The 20746-nt window shown below is 45.6% G+C and overlaps 1 protein-coding gene across 2 annotated transcripts; it reads right to left on the minus strand.

Annotated features, from left to right (window-relative positions):
* Positions 1-24: 24 nt before the first annotated feature.
* On the minus strand, positions 25-11650 carry si:ch211-218c6.8 (uncharacterized). Of its 2 annotated transcripts, none has more exons than XM_064929372.1 (6): positions 11525-11650; positions 9163-9463; positions 8465-8590; positions 7639-7697; positions 888-1193; positions 25-721 (listed from the first exon to the last, which is right to left on the minus strand). In XM_064929372.1, exons 2-6 carry the CDS (start codon positions 9413-9415, stop codon positions 689-691), a joined length of 777 nt encoding a protein of 258 aa, XP_064785444.1. In that variant the 5' UTR covers positions 9416-9463; positions 11525-11650; the 3' UTR covers positions 25-688. The 2 variants fall into 2 exon arrangements, with proteins under 2 accessions (XP_064785444.1, XP_064785443.1); XM_064929371.1 differs by having other exon boundaries at positions 8465-8593.
* Between the last annotated feature and the right edge of the window lie 9096 nt (positions 11651-20746).

Raw genomic sequence — 20746 nt, forward strand, 5'->3', positions numbered from 1 at the left:
CAAAATAATACAAATGAATGACTATTAAATGACAAAATAAATCTTTAATTCCTTTATGGTATCAAATAATTTGTACTTTTTATCACAGTAACACCACTGAAATAGCAACATATCCCACTAACACTTCTTTATGTTTGTGGGATAGAGGTTCATACACAGTTTCCAAAACTAACAATCTAAAGATGATGATTGTTACTTTCATCACATACTGGCTGCAGAAATGTATTAACCATTAGATTTATCCCCACATACAACCATTTCAAGGCAGTTCATTGATAATCCACACTGAGCAGTTCATTCATAAATCACAGGTTCAATGTCATTTTAGAGGTTAAGATAAACCCAAACATCTTGAAAGCTATACATTCAGTATAGGCCCTAATATTTAAAAACTTGAGATAAGGTGACATAACATGGACTTAAGTCAATAAAAAAATACTTTAGTCCATGTTAAGTCTGTTTATTTCAAGTCTAAATTGGGACCAATGTTCAGTATCTAACAGTACATTACTTTTGAAGGATCTCTTTAACATGAACAAAATGTAGTCAGTTTCACTAAGAAACAGCCGCATTCATTTAAGTACAGTAAGTGAATCCATAGTTTTAGGAGCAAATTAAACATGTAATATTCAGCAAAATGTAAATGGGTTCCCATGGCTGGTTTAAGCAGCTCAAATGCCTGGCAGATCTAATCAGTGTCTTCACTGTCAAACACGCTATTCTGGAAGGAAGAAAAGACAGAATTACAGAATGTAGAAAACAATACATTGTTTTCCCCTGTTCATTTTTCTATCTTTTCTCTCATTTAGGAATATCATCCACTTTAAGCTGCTATTCCCGTTACACTCTCCTGACAGACAACCCTGCTCTGGTTCTGCAGTACTCACCCAGCCCCCGTGTTTCTTCACCCAGGCCGTGTGGTGCTCCTGGAGGTAGCGTGTCCCAAAGCCCATGGCCCGGCTCATGGGGTGGAGGTCCAGGGCAGACAGCTTGCTAGTCACCTCGCAGGCCAGGGCAATCTGCTCCCTCTGGACCCTCTCCTCCTTCTCAGGGGTAGGGCAGCCTGTCCGGGCTACAGGACCATCACCCTCTACCCCCGTCACGCCCTGGAGCAGGGTGGAGGTCACCGTCTCAAACAGACTGTAAGTGAAGGAAGTCTGGAGGTGCCTCTGCAAGATGTGGTTACTCATGATCTGAGATGGGGGAGGGTGGAGGGAGGGTGCCGGGAGGGTGAGGTCAGCAAGAGTTTGGGTAGGGAGTTGAGAGGAAGAGAGACATTTGAACACATTGTGAAAGAAGAGTGTACTGTACCTGGTCTTGGACAGAGCCTTATACCGTATTTGGTATTTTTTCATTCGTAACATATAGAGTACTATATACTGTTAATGAGAGTCAAGGGATGTTTGACTATGGAACAAGGACATCTTGTGGTGATAAATGGAGCTGATCGTGAACTACAGGAAAAGGAGGGTCAAACAGGCCCGCATTAACATCAACAGGGCTGTAGTGGAGCAGGTCGAGAGTTTCAAGTTCCTTGGTGTCCACGTCACCAACGAACTATCATGGTCCAAACACATCAAGACAGTTGTGAAGCAGGCATGACAACACCTTTTCCCCTCAGGAGAAAAGCACCTTTGAGAGCATCCTGACCGGTTGCATCACCACCTGCTATGGCATCTAACCGTAAGGCGCTACAGAGGGTAGTGCGTACGGCCCAGTACATCACTTTTGCATGTTTTATTTATTTCACCTTTATTTAACCAGGTAGGCCAGTTGAGAACAAGTTCTCATTTACAACTGCGACCTGGTCAAAATAAAGCAAAGCAGTGTGACAAAAACAACAGAGTAACACATAAACAAACGTACAGTCAATAACACAATAGAAAAATCTATGTACAGTGTTCGCAAATGTAGAAGAGTAGGGAAGTAAGGCAATAAATAGGCCATGGAAGCGAAATAATTACAATCTAGCATTAACACTGGAGTGATAGATGTGCAGATGACGATGTGCAAGTAGAGATACTGGGGTGAAAAAGAGCAAGAGGATAAGTAACAATATGGGGATGAGGTAGTTGGGTGTGCTATTTACAGATTGGATGTGTACAGGTACAGTGATCGGTAAGCTGCTCTGACAGCTAATGCTTAAAGTTAGAGAGGGAGATATAAGACTCCAGCTTCAGTGATTTTTTTCAATTCATTCCAGTCATTGGCAGCAGAGAACTGGAAGGAAAGGCGGCCAAAGGAAGTGTTGGCTTTGGGGATGACCAGTGAAATACACCTGCTGGAGCGCGTGCTACGGGTGGGTGTTGCTATGGTGACCAGTGAGCTGAGATAAGTTGGGGCTTTACCTAACATAGACTTATAGATGACCTGGAGCCAGTGGGTTTGGCGACGAATATGCAGTGAGGGCCAGCCAACGTGAGCATACAGGTCGTAGTTGTGGGTAGTATATGGGGCTTTGGTGACAAAACGGATTTCACTGTGATAGACTACACCCAATTTTCTGAATAGAGTGTTGGAGGCTATTTTGTAAATGACATCGCCGAAGTCAGGGATCGGAAGGATAGTCAGTTTTACGAGGGTATGTTTGGCAGCATGAGTAAAGGAGGCTTTGTTGCAAAATAGGAAGCCGATTCTAGATTTAATTTTGGATTGGAGATGCTTAATGTGAGTCTGGAAGGTGAGTTTACAGTCTAACCAGACACCTAGGTATTTGAGGTTTTCCACATATTCTAAGTCAGAACTGTCCAGAGTAGTGATGCTCGTCGGGTGGGAGGGTGTGGGCAGCAATCGGTTGAAGAGCATGCATTTAGTTTTACTAAAGCAGTTGGAGGCCATGGAAGGAGTGTTGTATGGCATTGAAGCTCGTTTGGAGGTTTGTTAGCACAGTGTCCAAATAAGAGTCAGATGTATACAGAATGGTGTCATATGAGTAGAGGTGGATCAGAGAATCACCAGCAGCAAGAGCGACATCACTGATATATACAGAGAAAAGAGTCGGCCCGAGAATCGAACCCTGTGGCATCCCACACCCCCATAGAGACTGCCAGAGGTCCACCAATTTGACACACTGAACTCTATCAGAGAAGTAGTTGGTGAACCATGCGAGGCAGTTATTTGAGAAGCGAAGGCTATTGAGTCTGCCAATAAGAATGCAGTGATTGACAGAGTCGAAAGCCTTGGCCAGGTCGATGAAGACAGCTGCACAGTACGGTCTTTTATCAATGGCGGTTATGATATCGTTTAGGACCTTTTTTTTTTAAATTATTTTTTTAGTGGAATTTTTACCCCTTATTCTCCCCAATTTCGTGGTATCGAATTGTTGTAGTAGCTACTATCTTGTCTCATCGCTACAACTCCCGTACGGGCTCGGGATAGACAAAGGTTGAAAGTCATGCGTCCTCCGATACACAACCCAACCAGCCGCACTGCTTCTTAACACAGTGCACATCCAACCCGGAAGCCAGCCGCACCAATGTGCCAGAGGAAACACCGTGTACCTGGCAACCTTGGTTAGCGCGCACTGCGCCCGTCCTGCCACAGGAGTTGCTGGTGCGCGATGAGACAAGGACATCCCTACCGACCAAGCCCTCCCTAACCCGGAAGACACTAGGCCAATTGTGCGTCGCCCCACGGACCTCCCGGTCGCGGCCGGTTACGACAGAGCCTGGGCGCGAACCCAGAGTCTCTGATGGCACAGCTGGCGCTGCAGTACAGCGCCCTTAACCACTGCGCCACCCGGGAGGCTTCGTTTAGGACCTTGAGCGTGGCTGAGGTGCACCCATGGCCAACTCGGAAACCATATTGCATAGTGGAGAAGGTACGGTGGGATTCGAAATGGTCGGTGATCTGTTTGTTAACTTGGCTTTCGAAGATTTTTGAAAGGCAGGACAGGATGGATATAGGTCTATAACAGTTTGGGTCTAGAGTGTCTCCCCTTTTGAAGAGGGGGATGACCGCAGCAGCTTTCCAATCATTGGGGATCTCAGACAATACAAAAGAGAGCTTGAGCAGGCTAGTAATAGGGGTTGCAACAATTTCGACGGGTAATTTTAGAAAGAGAGGGTCCAGATTGTCTAGCCCAGCTGATTTGTAGGGATCCAGATTTTGCAGCTCTTTCAGAACATCAGCTGTGTGGATTTGGGTGAAGGAGAAGCGGGGTGGGGCTTGGGCAAGTTGCTGCAGAAGGTGCTGAGATGTTGGCTGGGGTAGGGGTAGCCAGGTGGAAAGCATGGCCAGCCGTAGAAAAATGCTTATTGAAATTCTTGATTATCATAGATTTATCGCTGGTGACAAAGTTTCCTATCCTCAGTGCAGTGGGCAGCTGGGTGGAGGTGCTCTTATTCTCCATGTGTCCCAAAACTTTTGGGAATTCGTGCTACAGGATGCAAATTTCTGTTTGAAAAAGCTAGCCTCCGCTTTCCTAACTGACTGAGTATATTGGTTCCGGACTTCCCTGAAAAGGTGCATATCGCGGGGCTATTCGATGCTAAATGCAGAACGCCACAGGATGTTTTTATGCCGGTCAAGGGCAGTCAGGTCTGGAGTGAACCAAGAGCTATATCTGTTCTTAGTTCTACATTTTTTTTGATCTGGGCATGCTTATTTAAGATGGAGAGGAAAGCACATTTAAAGAGCAACCAGGCATCCTCTACTGATGGGATGAGGTCAATATCTTACCCGGGCCAGGTCGATTAGAAAGGCCTGCTCGCTGAAGTGTTTTAGGGAGCGTTTGACAGCGGACCAAATACACACACAGGCAATGAGGCAATGATCGTTGAGAACCTGGTTGAAGACAGCAGGGGTGTATTTAGAGGGCAAGTTGGTTAGGATGACATCTAAGATGGTGCCCATGGTTACAGATTTAGGGTTGTACCTAGTAGGTTCACTGATAATTTGTGTGAGATTGAGGGCATCTACCTTAGATTGTAGGACGCCCGGGGTGTTAATCATGTCCCAGTTTAGGTCACATCAATTCATATGGTGTCCAGGGCACAGCTGGGGGCTGAAGGGGGTCTATAACAAGCAGCAATTGTGAGAGACTTGTTTCTGGAAAGGTGGATTTTTAAAAGTAGAAGCTCGAATTGTTTGGGCACAGACCTGGATAGTATGACAGAACTCTGCAGGATATCTCTGCAGTAGATTGCAACTTCATCCCCCTTGGCAGTTCTATCTTGTTGGAAAATGTTATAGTTAGGGATGGAAATGTCAGGATTTTTGGTGGCCTTCCTAAGCCAGGATTCAGACAAGCCTATGACATCCGGGTTGACGGAGTGTGCTAAAGTGTGCTAATAAAACTAAGTTAGGGAGGAGGCTTCTAATGTTAACATGCATGAAACCAAGGCTTTTACGGTTACAGAAGTCAACAAATGAGAGCGCCTGTGGAATGGGAGTGGAGCTAGGTGCTGCAGGGCCTGGGTTAACCTCTACATCACCAGAGGGACAGAGGAGGAGGAGGATAAGGGTATGGCTAAAGGCTATAAGAACTGGTCGTCGAGTGCTTTCAGGAAAAAAAAGAGTAAAAGGAGAAGATTTCTGGGCGTGGAAGAATAGATTCAAGGCATAATGTACATACAAGGGTGTGGTAGGATGTGAATACAGTGGAGGTAAACCTAGGCATTGAGTGATGATGAGAGGTTTTGTCTCTAGAGGCACCATTTAAGCCAGGTGAGGTCACCACATGTGTGGGGGGTTGGAACAAAAGGGCTAGCTAAGGCAAAGCCCCGTCCTATTCCAGCTCGCTGGTCACCATAGCAACACCCACTCGTAGCATAGCCCTCAATGTGCTAGCCTGACTGCCATTAGGTACCGAGATGAGATCCTCAGACCCCTTGTGAAATCATATGCTGGTGAGGTTGGCCCTGGGTTCCTCCTAATGCAAGACAATGCTAGACCTCAGTGTGTCAGCAGTTCCTGCAAGAGGAAGGCAATGATGCTACTGGCCTGCCCGTTCCCCGAACTGAATCCAATTGAGCACATCTGGGACATCATGTCTCGGCTCCATCCACCAACAGCCACGTTGCACCACAGACTGTCCAGGAGTTGGCGGATGCTTTAGTCCAGGTCTGGGAGGAGATCCCTCAGGAGACCATCCACCACCTTATCAGGAGCATGCCCAGGCGTTGTCGGGAGGTCATACAGGCACGTGGAGGCCACACACACTACTGAGCCTCATTTTGACTTGTTTTAAGGACATAACATCAAAGTTGGATCAGCCTGTAGTGTGGTTTTCCACTTTAATTTTGAGTGTGACTCCAAATTCAGACCTCCATGGGTTGATAAATTTGATTTCCATTGATAATTTGTGTGATTTTGTTGTCAGCACATTCAACTATGTAAACAAAAAAGTATTTAATAAGAATATTTCATTCAGATCAAGGATGTGTAATTTTAGTGTTCCCTTTATTTTTTGAGCAGTGTATATTGAGCAGGGCTGGAGGCAATAATCACAAACCAAAACAGCAATGGACAAGGCATATTGACATTAGGGAGAGGCATGCATAGACTAGTGACCATAATAATAATAATAATAATATATCCCATTTAGCAGACGCTTTTGTCCAAAGCGACTTACAAGTCGGCTGGGGCCACTACTTTTACATATGGGTGGCCCCAGCGGGAATCGAACCCACGACACTTGGCGTTGCAAGTGCCATGCTCTACCGACTGAGCCACACAGGACCCCATAGGATCCAGTGAGTCGCTTGGCGAGCTGGAGACAGCGATTCAGACAGCTAGTGGGCCGAGGCTAGCAGGATAGCAGAAGGGCCTTCGGGGGACGTCGCGACGGAAGAGGCAAAGCTTCCTGACCTCCTGGACCTATATACTAGGCAGTGTCAGAGGAAGGCCCCCAAAAATTGTCAAAGACTCCAGTAATCAAAGTCATAGACTGTTGTCTCTGCTACCGCACAGCAAGCGGTAACAGCTAGAACCCCAACGCCATAAGACTGCTGAACATCTAATCAAATGACCACTGGACTATTTACATTGCATCCCTTTGTTTTTACAGTGCTGCTACTCACTGTTCATTATCTATGCAGTCACTTTACAAATTACCTCGACTAACCTGTACCCCCGCACACTGACTCGGTACCGGTGCCCCCTGTATATAGCCTTAGTATTGTTTTGTAAATATCTTGTGTTACTTTTTGATTTAAAAAAAACTTTATTTAGTAAATAGTTTCTTAGCTCTATTTCTTGAACAGCATTGTTGGTAAAGGGTTTGTAAGTAAGCATTTCACTGTAAGGTCTACACCAGTTGTATTCAGCATTTCACTGTAAGGTCGACACCAGTTGTATTCAGCATTTCACTGTAAGGTCTACACCAGTTGTATTCAGGATTTCACTGTACGGTCTACACCAGTTGTATTCAGCATTTCTCTGTAAGGTCTACACCAGTTGTATTCAGCATTTCACTGTAAGGTCTACACCAGTTGTATTCAGGATTTCACTGTAAGGTCTACACCAGTTGTATTCAGCATTTCACTGTAAGGTCTACACCAGTTGTATTCAGCATTTAACTGTAAGGTCGACACCAGTTGTATTCCGCGCATGTGACAAATAAGATTTGATTTGTAATGGGTAGTCCAATTGCATTTGAAACCCTTCCCATTTCTCCCCATGAAAAGACATACACACCTCCTCATTCAGCTTGTCTCCAGACACCTTCAGCAACTCCACTAGTCTTCGGATGACATCTGCAGGGAGACAAAACCAATCAGTAACTGTCCATTCACATCTGCGGCATCAGAAAGGCACTAAGTTCAAGTTCAACTTTATGCAAATCATTGCATTACCCTACAAAATCATGTAAAGTACTTTGAAAGCTACAACTGTAAGGAAAATCACTTAAAAGGTGCTACACATAATTTCTCAGAATGGCTCCCCTATGTGGAAGCTAGGTAAATTGCAACAGCACTTGGCTGTATTCAAAACACATCTCCCCCTACCCACATCCTATTTCCCCGTAACATGGTGGAGACATGCTTGAGCCTTTTACTTTCGGTTTTGGTCCACCAGCTTCAAACAGCTATAAAAATATATTTTTTGTTATTGAAAAATATATTTCTCAGCGATTTAGATGGTACAATGATTCCCTACACGACTCAGTGCTTGATTTCTCACATAAACTGAAATTGAACAGTGTAGAATTTTTGCAACCAGGAAATGACAGAGTGACTTCTACATTGGCTGCTTGAACCATTTTCCACTAGATAACACAGCCGCACAGCTATCCCATTTTGACAACAGATGCCGCTCCGGCGGGAGAAATCAACAGTCGAATATCACAGCCAATCACAACACTGGCCGGTAAGTAATACTGTGAAACACTACAATTCCACTATTACTGCACATATATTACGGCCATTTTCTGAAATTACAATGCATCTTTAATAGCACCTTTAATAGATCGAATCCATTTATTATCATAAACGTTATTGTTGTAAGTGTGAAAGAGACCCACCATGTTGATCCTCTGTCCCGTCTGACTCTATGTCGTCTGTTGTGATCTGCACAGAGTCTGCAATCTGAATCAACCTGTCTGCTACTCCATTCAAGGTATTGCCCTCTCGTCCTGCAGCTCCAGCAGCTGCTTTACACACAGACCACCCACCCACACGCACGCACGCACACCACCCAAACGCACGCACGCACACCACCCACCCGCACGCACACGATCCAAACACGCACACCACCAAAACACACACACCACCCACCCACATGCACGCACACCACCCAAACACACACACCACCCACACGCACGCCACGCACACACCCCACCCACACACAGTGTTTTTAGTTGCAGGGGTTACATAAATGTGTATGTTCCAAGTAGCACAATATTCTGTGATCAATCCATATATTTGACATATAATATTATATGGTTCCGCACCAGAGGAGCCTGGTGAGAATATCTATAGGAGGCCGGGATAATTGGAATGGTTGGAATGAAATCAATAGAACGGAATCAAACATAAGGAAACCACAGGTTCTATTCATTCCATTCCAGCCATTATAATGAGTGTGTCCTCCTATAGCTCCACTGGATGTTCCAGTGCACAGAAACATACCTGTAACTGTATAGATACTAGGTGTAGATACACCCCCCCCCCCCTTTTGTTGCTCCCTTTTCCACCACCACTGTTTTCAACTACCTCTTACCTGCCACTCGGCCATGTCTGGACGGAGCACAACCTTGAAATTTGTGGTGTATGGGACCGGTGTCATAAAATCTAGCATTATGTCTGGATGGAGGAGGACCTTCTTTTTGAATGAGGCCTTGACATTGAGGCATTGGGCCAGACCGCTGCCTCTTCCTTTTGCCACAGTAAGCCATGAGCAGTCGATACTCATCGCTACGTTGGTCCACTCCGCATGCATCCACAGCGGCCCCTGCTGTTGCATGGTTCTCCATCTCACTGCCACGCCAAACACAACTAGACAGCCTGGAACACTGCAGGATCTGCAGAATTAAATAAAACACTAAGAAATGTAATGTTGACTTACGTTGGTCGCTAACCATTTTAAAACAATAATCTCTAGTATAAAACAGGCGCCGTTTCCCTCTTCAATAATCTTTCTGGGGGACCCACAGACAGTGCACGGTTTTGTTCCAGCACAGCAGGGTAGGCTATTAACATCTGATTCAAATAATAAAGTGGAATCAGGTGTGACATATTACTGGGCTGGAACAAAATGTTACACAGCATGTGGGTCCCCAGGACCGAACAACACCAAACACTTCGGCCTACAGTGCAAAATTAGCCTCCCTGAAGGCTGTGGTGGACAGTGGCAGCGCGTGGGCAAAATCACTAGGGAAGCCAAGCCGAGCCAGCAAAAAAAAAAATCCATATTACAACCTATGTGGTGATAATTGCTTTGTTCTCCCTGTAACCCATTCATTCATATGCCACCGTGATGTACAGTACAATAAGATCGAGACAACAAAAAGACAACACAGTGGCAGAATAACTACAACTATGTTTGTTTCATCACAAAACTGGAGAGCAACATTATCCACAAAGCAAATATTGCATTAAACAGTCACATGACCTGCAGCATGGTCAAGAAAGTTGATGTTTTCGACAGTTTACTAAACTACTACTGATCAGGGAGTTACCGCAAGTCAGAACAAAGACAACAGGAGCACTGCCTCCACTATCCAGCAACGTTTCAACTTAAACATCATCAAATCAACTAGGCTACATATGCTTTGTTTAATACACTGAAAACAAACTTATAGATACCAAAAACAATTTAGTCAAATCGATGTTCCTATATATCACGTGGCTGTCCATGGTAGGCCTACTGATTTCGGGCTGTGTGTGTGTGTCAGTGGAGGCTGCTGAGGGGAGGACAGCTCATAGTAATGAGTATCAAACGTGGTTTCCATGTGGTTGATAATGTTACATTGACTCCATCCCAGCCATTACTATAAGCCGTCCTCCCCTCAGCAGCCTCCACTGGTGTGTGCGCAAGTAATTAAAAAATAAATAATTGTTTACTCACGCTAGTTGTAGACTAGTTGAACACTAATACCATCCTCCTCTCTGTCATGTTGGCCAAACGGTCTATGGCGCTGTCATACAATACATTTGTAGTTTCTGTTTTCATAGGCTACCAAGCTAAAATGCTTACTAGCCTAACTAGCTAGCTAGTTAACGTGAGTCTACTAGGCTACATATTGAACTTCAATCGTCTCAGGCCAGTAGCACAATATATTCATGTATGGTTAGATAAATGGATGTGATTTGATTGGTGTGAAGCCAAATTCAAACTGGCCAGCCTTACGGGGAGTTTTGCTGCGCCAGGACAACCCACAGTTGAGCTCACCTCAACGCTGATTGTCTAATTACTTTATATTTTATTTATCAAGGGAGGCCAAATCAAGTGCTTCACCGGCAACATGTCATACTCTTTTGGTCCAGACAGCGTCAGATACGTGGGCTACCCATACTGAGAAAGAGGGCCGCTGTTTCCTTCGCTCGGGTGATTTTTCCGGTGAAAATTGTGAAAACACAGAGACCAAAGATAAATAATTTTATTGGTCAAATATTTGGGGAAACCTGGTATGCAAGAATACACGCCACTGGTGGTGGACAAACTTTATTTGATGTTATTTTATTTTTCGGGCCTTCCGTTTTCTCATTTTGGTTCACCATACCACCAGCTTCAGGGAGTTATGAAAGGTTTCGGTATTGTTTCACATCAAGTTAGTTTCACTTTCATGGTGAAAGTCAAATAGCGCATAAACTTTACATGCGATTGCTTATGCAAAAATATACTTACTGTAGCCATACAGTATGCCACGTAGACTAAATCATTTGCTGCTCGGTTAGACAGCGAACGTGGGTTACCTACTTGAGTAAATAAGGTTACTTTCACTGTAATAATGGAGTAATCACTTTCTTGTTTTCAAAGTTCTTTGACTGAAAAATCGATGTGGCTGTAGGACAGTCTACACAAATAACATCGACAGAAAACCAAAAGCATACAAATAGTAGGCTAAACCGTAAACACTTACCTATAAATTATTTCACCAAATATATGATGATGCTTTCACCTTGAATAAGGAACCATAACTAGATTTGAGATTCATAACGGGACATTCTACGTTACATTCTACTTCCTCCTACACTTTTCTGGTGAAAACTACTCTGTACTGCCACCCCCTGGATGTGATTAACTATATTTATTGGGCGCGTTCCTCTCGTCTGGCTAACACCGAACTCTCCTGTCCTCCAGACTTTAGTCTGGTATGGCTCTTCGATGTTTTTCTTCTTGATCAGTACCTTCCTTGGGACATACACCATCTTTTAGGTGAACCTCAGCAATCTGAGGCAGAAGTGCAGAACTGGGAGGCAAGTCATACAGTGCTTTAGTCTCTAACAGAGCCAACAGTGGTTTGTGGTAAGTCTCTGCTGTAATCTGCAGGCCAATAAGATATTGGCATAGCCTTTCACATTGCCATGTAATAGCCAACGCCTCCTTCTCCACTTGTGCATACCTTTGCTCCGTGTTGGATAAGCTTTGTGAGATATATAGTGCTATTAGACACCACTCTATGTTGTCCTGCATCTGTGTGAGTACCGCCCCTAGCCCAAAGGATGATGCATCTGCTGACACCTTTGTCTTAGCATGGGGATGGTACTGGGCCAGCACTCTCTGTGAGGCCAGGTCTCCTTTGATTTTGTCAAATTACACCTGTTGCATGTTACCCCATGACCAGTCATTTTCTTTGGCTATTAAGTCTCTCAGGGGTTTGGTTGTATCTGAAAACTGTGGGAGGAACCCAAATATGTGGCCATTCCTAAGAAGGTCCTGACTTCAGCCACGTTCTGGGGTGTGGGCATATCTGTGATGGCGCTGATCTCCTCCCGGGTACGGCTCTATTCCAGCTGCACTGATTTTATGTCCCAAGAACAATACCTTTGACTGTGCATAGCTGCATTTTTCATTAAGTGTCAGGCCAGTTTCCTGGAGTCTGGTCTGAACTGCTGTGAGCATTTCATCATGTTCTGCTCTATCCCGTCTATCCTCTATCCTCTAGCACGTCGTCCGCGTGGACTATGTTGCCACTCAGCCCATCCATCAGCTGGGACGCGTGGACTATGTTGTCACTCAGCCCATCCATCAGCTGGGACATGTGGACTATGTTTCCACTCAGCCCATCCATCAGCTGGGACATGTGGACTATGTTGCCACTCAGCCCATCCATCAGCTGGGACATGTGGACTATGTTGCCACTCAGCCCATCCATCAGCTGGGACATGTGGACTATGTTGCCACTCAGCCCATCCATCAGCTGGGACGTGTGGACTATGTTGTCACTCAGCCCATCCATCAGCTGGGACATGTGGACTATGTTGTCACTCAGCCCATCCATCAGCTGGGACATGTGGACTATGTTGTCACTCAGCCCATCCATCAGCTGGGACATGTGGACTATGTTGTCACTCAGCCCATCCATCAGCTGGGACATGTGGACTATGTTGTCACTCAGCCCATCCATCAGCTGGGACATGTGGACTATGTTGTCACTCAGCCCATCCATCAGCTGGGACATGTGGACTATGTTTCCACTCAGCCCATCCATCAGCTGGGACATGTGGACTATGTTGCCACTCAGCCCATCCATCAGCTGGGACATGTGGACTATGTTGCCACTCAGCCCATCCATCAGCTGGGACATGTGGACTATGTTGCCACTCAGCCCATCCATCAGCTGGGACATGTGGACTATGTTTCCACTCAGCCCATCCATCAGCTGGGACATGTGGACTATGTTTCCACTCAGCCCATCCATCAGCTGGGACATGTGGACTATGTTGCCACTCAGCCCATCCATCAGCTGGGACATGTGGACTATGTTTCCACTCAGCCCATCCATCAGCTGGGACATGTGGACTATGTTGTCACTCAGCCCACCCATCAGCTGGGACATGTGGACTATGTTGTCACTCAGCCCATCCATCAGCTGGGACATGTGGACTATGTTGTCACTCAGCCCATCCATCAGCTGGGACGTGCGTCTTTGGAAATGCTCCGGACCGAAAGCGATTCCAAATGGCAAAACGTTAAAACTTTACTGGCCAAACGGTGTTATAAACATGAGCGCCCTACTCTCTGGTGACAGGAGTATTTGCCAGAAGCCTGAGCTGGCATCCAGCTTTGTGAATACTTGTGAGCCATCCAACTGAGCCAGCGACTGCTCCACTGATGGTACGATGTGTCTCTCTCTGCAAAGTGCCTCAATCAAGTTAGTTATGTCCACACAGATCCTCATGTCCCCATTGGCTTTTAGGACCACCACCATCCCTGCACACCAGTCAGTGGGACTCTCTGTTTAGACACAGACCTAATTTCTTCCATCCTCCCAACTCTTCCTTTACTTTGTCCAATAAAGGGATAGGCACACGGCGGGGGTAGTAAGGGCATAGGGGACAGCATCCTCTTTCAGGCAGATTTTGTGGTCACCTTCTAGCCTTCCTAGGCCAGAAAATACTTTTGGGAATGTCTTTTTGAAAACCTCCCATGGGTCTTACAGTTCACTCACTCTCTCAATGAGTTGCAATGCTTCAATTGCTGGCAGCCCCAGCAACGGTCTGGCTAGAGAGTCAATGACAAAGACAGGCTGGATAGTACTTTTGTCTTTACTCACCAACTGCCCTACCACTGGTAATATCTTATTACTTGGCCCGTACAGTTTTTTGTTTGTAGGCAGTAAAGGGCCATCTCTGCACACAAGGGCCACCCTTCCACACTTACAGCGCGTTTTACATAACCAAGCTTCACATGTGTAGGTAGGTGCTCTTTATAAAAAAACAACAGGACTGACTATCAGACCTCAGGATAAGACCCAGATGTAGACAGTTCGAAATAACAAAAGGTATTTACAAAAACGACAGGTCAAGGGCCGGCAGAGGTCAGTAATCCATGGCAGAGTCCGTAAGGTACAGAACGGCAGGCAGGCTCGGGGCAGGCAGGGGTCAGTAATCCAGGACAATGTCAAGAGGTACAGAACGGCAGGCAGACTCAGGGCAGGCAGGGGTCAGTAATCCAGGACAATGTCAAGAGGTACAGAACGGCAGGCAGGCTCAGGGCAGGCAGGGGTCAGTAATCCAGGACAATGTCAAGAGGTACAGAACGGCAGGCAGGCTCAGGGCAGGCAGGGGTCAGTAATCCAGGACAATGTCAAGAGGTACAGAACGGCAGGCAGGCTCAGGGCAGGCAGGGGTCAGTAATCCAGGACAATGTCAAGAGGTACAGAACGGCAGGCAGACTCAGGGCAGGCAGGGGTCAGTAATCCAGGACAATGTCAAGAGGTACAGAACGGCAGGCAGACTCAGGGCAGGCAGGGGTCAGTAATCCAGGACAATGTCAAGAGGTACAGAACGGCAGGCAGACTCAGGGCAGGCAGGGGTCAGTAATCCAGGACAATGTCAAGAGGTACAGAACGGCAGGCAGGCTCAGGGCAGGCAGGGGTCAGTAATCCAGGACAATGTCAAGAGGTACAGAACGGCAGGCAGACTCAGGGCAGGCAGGGGTCAGTAATCCAGGACAATGTCAAGAGGTACAGAACGGCAGGCAGGCTCAGGGCAGGCAGGGGTCAGTAATCCAGGACAATGTCAAGAGGTACAGAACGGCAGGCAGGATCAGGGCAGGCAGGGGTCAGTAATCCAGGACAATGTCAAGAGGTACAGAACGGCAGGCAGGCACAGGGTCAGGGCATGCAGAATGGTCAAAAACTAGGAGAACTAGAAAACTGGAACTACCGCGAAACAGGAGTATGGGGGGGGGACACTTGTAGGCTTGACAAGACAAGACTAACTGGCAACAGACAAACAGAAAACACAGGTATAAATGCACAGGGGATAATGAGGAAGATGGGCGACACCTGGAGGGGGGTGGAGACAAGCACAAGACGGGTGAAACAGATCAGGATGTGACACTGACAGACTTTCTTATTTTTCTCCATTCACCCAGAGGGTCAAGTGCAGGGCACCAACCAGATCAGGAATTCTCTTCAGGTATTCAACCTGAACATCCATCGTCACCCCTGAGATGACTCCTTTGACGGGTGATCTGCTCCAACGTTCAAAACACACAACTTCTGTTGTCCGGATTCTTTTGAGGCCCACTGCAATCTTCCTCTGTTCTTCAGAAATACAATTAAACAAAAGAAGACCATGAGCATTCCACTGTCATTGAGGTTGCTTGTATCAGTACAGGTGGTGATCTACACAATGAGGAAAGTTGTCTTTGTCTTCACATACATAAAAACAGGGAGGCTTCAAACACTGAATTCTGCTAGTTTCTCTAGACAGACAGGTTGCCTCACAAAATGTACCCACAATATACCACTGTTCCAGCCGTAGGTCTCCGCTGGGCCTAGGCCTACATATATCAGGTTTTATTTAAAGTTTTCAATTATTTTAATAAATAATAAAAAAGTAGCCAACCTTATGAAGTCTATGTTTTGGACAATAGATTAAACATAGCTTAATATGTTTTGAGTGAGAGGAGAGTAGGCCTACAGGATAGAGTCAGGTAGCCTAGGCTGTCAATTCAACTTGACATTTAATGATCACAGCCTCAATGATTTGGCCTGATGAATAATAAAGTGATATTCCATTCTATTTGACGTTATGCTGACAATTACATTGAATTGTTTGATAAATAACACAACCATAGGTTTAATTGAAGTTTGTTTATTTGACAGTGGGAATTGGTCAGATGTTCCTCAACATTGGAGGCAGATCAGTAAAAAATTGGCATGTACTGTCCAGTTCTTGTCAAGCCCATCATCATCACCAGTACCTCTCTGCTATGCCCTCCATCCACCGGGGTAAGGGTGGCCGGGGCCGCATGAAGTCAAGCCGCAGAGAGAACACGGGCTCCCCATGCTTCGTGAAGTCTGTCACCGTCCAACTGGCCTCCACGTCTTCATCCATCCTAGGCTTGATCCGGGACAGGACCCGCACGTAGCGCCGCCCTTTGAACTCCACCGACAACAGCTCATTACTGTCACTATGATCTTCGCTGGTCGGTGTGGAGCTAGGCAGGTTTGGTGATGACCCTGACCCATAATGTGGGGACATGGTGGCTGACGCCCAATGAGCACTCCAAGGGGACGGAACGGAGTCCAGAGAGGCTGCAGACGGACATGTGTAGAAATTCTCTGAACCGCTGCACAGAGACTGCCTGTCACTGCCTCTCAAATCTGGAGAGTCTATTACTGGAGAATCTTCAGGTTGTACTGCTGAATAGAAGCAGTCACCCTCCGGCGATACAGAGTTTGAGACAATCCCCGCGGGCGCATCATCTCGTGCTGAGCCCTGAACCTCTCCACCGTCCTCTCCCAAATAAAAGCAGCTCAATGGAGGAGCAAGGGACACCCCACTGTCTTTGTCTGGTTTGTCGGCAGGCACCGATGGCAGGTTGTACACCAGTAAATGGCCATAGTGAAACAGGCCTACATGTTCCAGTGTTGTGTTGAGTCGCGTGTGAAGGCCCGGAATGCTGAAGGAAAGCGACTGCAAGTTGTCCGGTGTCAGCGGGACCCGCAGGCGGTTCGTCACGCGCACGTCCACTCCCTTGCCCCAGGCGAAGCTTATATCTTTGCCTGGCAGGAAAGAGAATAGGTTGATGTTACTGTATGTGATAAAAACTTAGTACGTGTTTTAATCAAGGGCTCAGCATGAGCTCATAGGTCAGCATGCACCATACCTGCAGAATCATCATTTGAGTCAAGCATTGTTGTGTAGGTCAAGGTCATCAAATATCTATCTGGGCAGGGTGTTAAATAATCCATTTTTTGGGCTAAAGACCCTGCCCCACCACCTTTACCCGCTTTGGAAACGTCCCGAGCGCAATTACCCAATCAAAAATAATAGAGTGTATGGGGATGGGGACTTAGTTCAGCAGACAGGTGTCCCAAGAGGACAAGTGGTATGTTTCCTACGTTCCAAAAAAGAATTCTGTCCATGGTAGCCAAATATGACATCATAAAGACAAATAACTCAATCTTCTATTTAAAGCGGTAATCTGCGCTAAAATAAAAATCTGAGGGATGGGGCTGGAGAAATGGAGCCACTCAAATTCATAGACAGAGCAAAAGATCCAAATGTATAGTTTTAACCACATTTTGAGGCTATACAGTCTACTGCTTGTTTACATTTTCTTTGTTTACAAACATTGGTGTAAAACAAGCTTATATTTGGTCTGATGGGAAACAACAGTTGAACTAAGCTCATTAGGCATTTGTAAGTTATATTCTTCAAGAATCAATGGGTACATATCATTAATTTGTAAAAGAAAATGGATGTAGCAACTGCTGATTGCCACTTTAAAGGTCCAATGCGGCCATTTTTATCTCAATATCAAACCATTTATGGGTAACAATTAAGTATCTTACTGTGATTGTTTTAAATTAAAATGTTCAAAAAGAAATAAAAATAGCTTCTTAGCAAAGAGCAATTTCTCAAGCTGTTATTGGTCTATTAACTAATTTTCCATCCGGTGATGTCACCCAGCAGGCTGAAATTTCAGGCCGTTTTCCCAAACAACTCTTACATTAAAAAGGGCTTATCATAATAATCACAATTTTGTTATAGTGTGGAAATATACATAAAACACAGGAAAATCACGTTTTGACTCCACTGGGCCTTTAAAAACTGACAGACCCTAGGGTTAGGCTATTCACATGGAAACTGCATGCCTGTCAGAATTCAGTAAGTGTGAATGAATGCCGACATACAGCAGAGCCAAGACTACGACCTTCAATAAAATGGGCCATAAGTACAATGGGCCATCATCAACGAGCAAACATTATCTTGTGTTTGTATATGGCCTCCACTTCTGTATTCTGTGATATCAGACCAACAATATGCATTGATCTACGTCCTAGTGACATACCTATTGAGCAACATCCCTTTGTCTCTGTGGTATTATGGTGGTTCCCCTGGAGTTGCAACATGATGAGAGCCATACAAAGATAAAGTAAGGTGAAGGATGAACGGAAAGGCGAAGAAGTTACCAACCCACATTGTTTCTGTGTTTCAGGGGATATTTGCATGGTGTAGTTTTAGTCAGGTTGAAAATACAAAACCGAGGAGAAGAAAAGCCCTATATCTGTCCTGGCCCCTCCTAGGTCGAGCACCTTTTCCTTTTCCACAAGTCCATTCCAGGAATATTCTCTCTCTCTCTCTCTCTGACAAATTACAAATGCAAAGGATGAGGGGGAGGGTTAGAAAACAGACAACCACCGTAGTTACATCACAGAGTCCTCATCAGCTATCCACCTTCATCTATCTGATCAGGTTAGTTCCCTCTTTTGTAAACTAAATCGCAAGACTTCACTTTTCAATTACAAGAGATAAGATAGTACTTATTAATCCCCAAAGGTGGGAATTTGTATGTATCAACTGGTATAAACAAATTTCCCCTTTGGGGATTACAGATGTAGGATCTTAATTTGTTTCTAAGAATTTTCCAGTACAGCAGGAAATGCAAACCTGTAGTGTATTCAAGGTTTTAAAAGTATTATACATTTTGTAATTTCCACTTTATCAGACTTGATTTGCCAGAACAGAAAATGTATCAACCCTTGTATATTTACCTATTTATTATACCCACATAATAATTCACATGTCCCGATGCTGCAGGATTATTTTCCTGCTGTAGCAAACTGGCTCAAATTAAGATCCTACACCTTATAATAAAGTACTGTCTTATAATGTAATTATGATGTATAGGGTTTATTACTTTGGTATCATAAGTTATATTGTTCAATGGCTTGAAGGTTGCCCTATAAGTAGATTTTTGTGAACAATTATGATGTTCTGTAAATGGATTTCATTATTTTACGTTTTGAAATATAATCTCAGGTGTGAATGTCAGGATTGATAAGCCTTATTTGTTAAATCTCAATGTATGTAGAGTGGAGGGGAGTGTTCAAAATGATTGAGATGCAACCTATACATAAGAGATTGATGACTTCTTGAGTGTTAATTGATTGTAAATAATAGTAATGATATCCCATTACCACAGGTGTTTCACTTTGAATGGTTGGTGGTACTTTTCCTTATAAACATTCATTATTATGAAAATAAGGATTTGCTTTTGTCTACTGCAGAGTCTTCTGATACGTTTCCTCAGAAGAGACACCATGGGCATCAATAGCACTTCCTCCTATGGGGGTAGCCCTACGCCACCACCCTGCAACATAAGCAACACTTTTTTTTGCGGGGACCAAAACTCCAATGGCACCAATAGTTTTGTCACATCATCAATTGTTGAAATTTTCTGGTCATTCTATGGTGTAGATAGCAGCATAGACGAGGTGATGCAACAGTGTCACATACTTGCAGATTCTATTGTGTGGTTGAGCATCAAGATCTTCACCCTGCTGACAGTTCTTCCAGCCAACGTGGGCCTGCTGTGGCTGTTGATGAGCAGCAAGAAGGCCCTGTCAGCCTCCAAGGTCTTGGGCCTCAACCTGTCCATCCTGGACATCCTCTACTGCCTCTGCCTGCCCATGGACATCTACATTGCCATGCACCACGATGCGTCCCAACAGATGCTCACGGCAGCCGAAGCCCTCTACGCCCTCAACATCTTCGGTTGTCCTCTCCTGCTGGCCTGCATGTGTTTGGAGCGCTACCTGGCGGCAGCCCACCCCATGACCTACATACGGCTGGGGAAGTGGGAGTACTAGGGTTTGTGTCCTGGCCTGGCTTCTCACCCTGGTGGTGATGCTGCTGGCCTACTTCCAGGGGGTGTTCTCCATGGCTTTGTACTTGGCCCTCACCACTTCAATCCTGTTCCTGATCATGCTGATGTGTCTGGTGGGCATTGTGTGGGTGCTGTGCCAGAGTAGGCCTGGAGAGGGCTCCGGGTCTGGGGGCAGCATGAACCTGAAGAGGAGAGCCCTGAAGAACATCTTGGCTGTGCTGGTACCCTCTGTGGTGGCCTACACTCCTCTGGTGGCCCTGGTGCCCTTCATGTCCATGTGGCACCTGGAGGAGGAGGACCAGGAGGCTAACAGCATACACTGCCGCATCCTCCAGCTTCTCCTGGCCTTCCCCAACTTTGGCCTGTTCATTGGACCCCTGTTCTACCTGGCCCGCATCAGGCTGCTGCTCCCCTGCTGCAGGAAGGGAAATAATAAAGCGCTAGCAGACTCCAAGACAGACAGAAAAGGCTATATTTCAGGTGTCTTTAGATACACAGTAAATAGTTCAAT

The sequence above is a fragment of the Oncorhynchus masou genome, chromosome 22 (assembly GCF_036934945.1).
Source record: "Oncorhynchus masou masou isolate Uvic2021 chromosome 22, UVic_Omas_1.1, whole genome shotgun sequence".
NCBI classification, from domain to species: domain Eukaryota; kingdom Metazoa; phylum Chordata; class Actinopteri; order Salmoniformes; family Salmonidae; genus Oncorhynchus; species Oncorhynchus masou.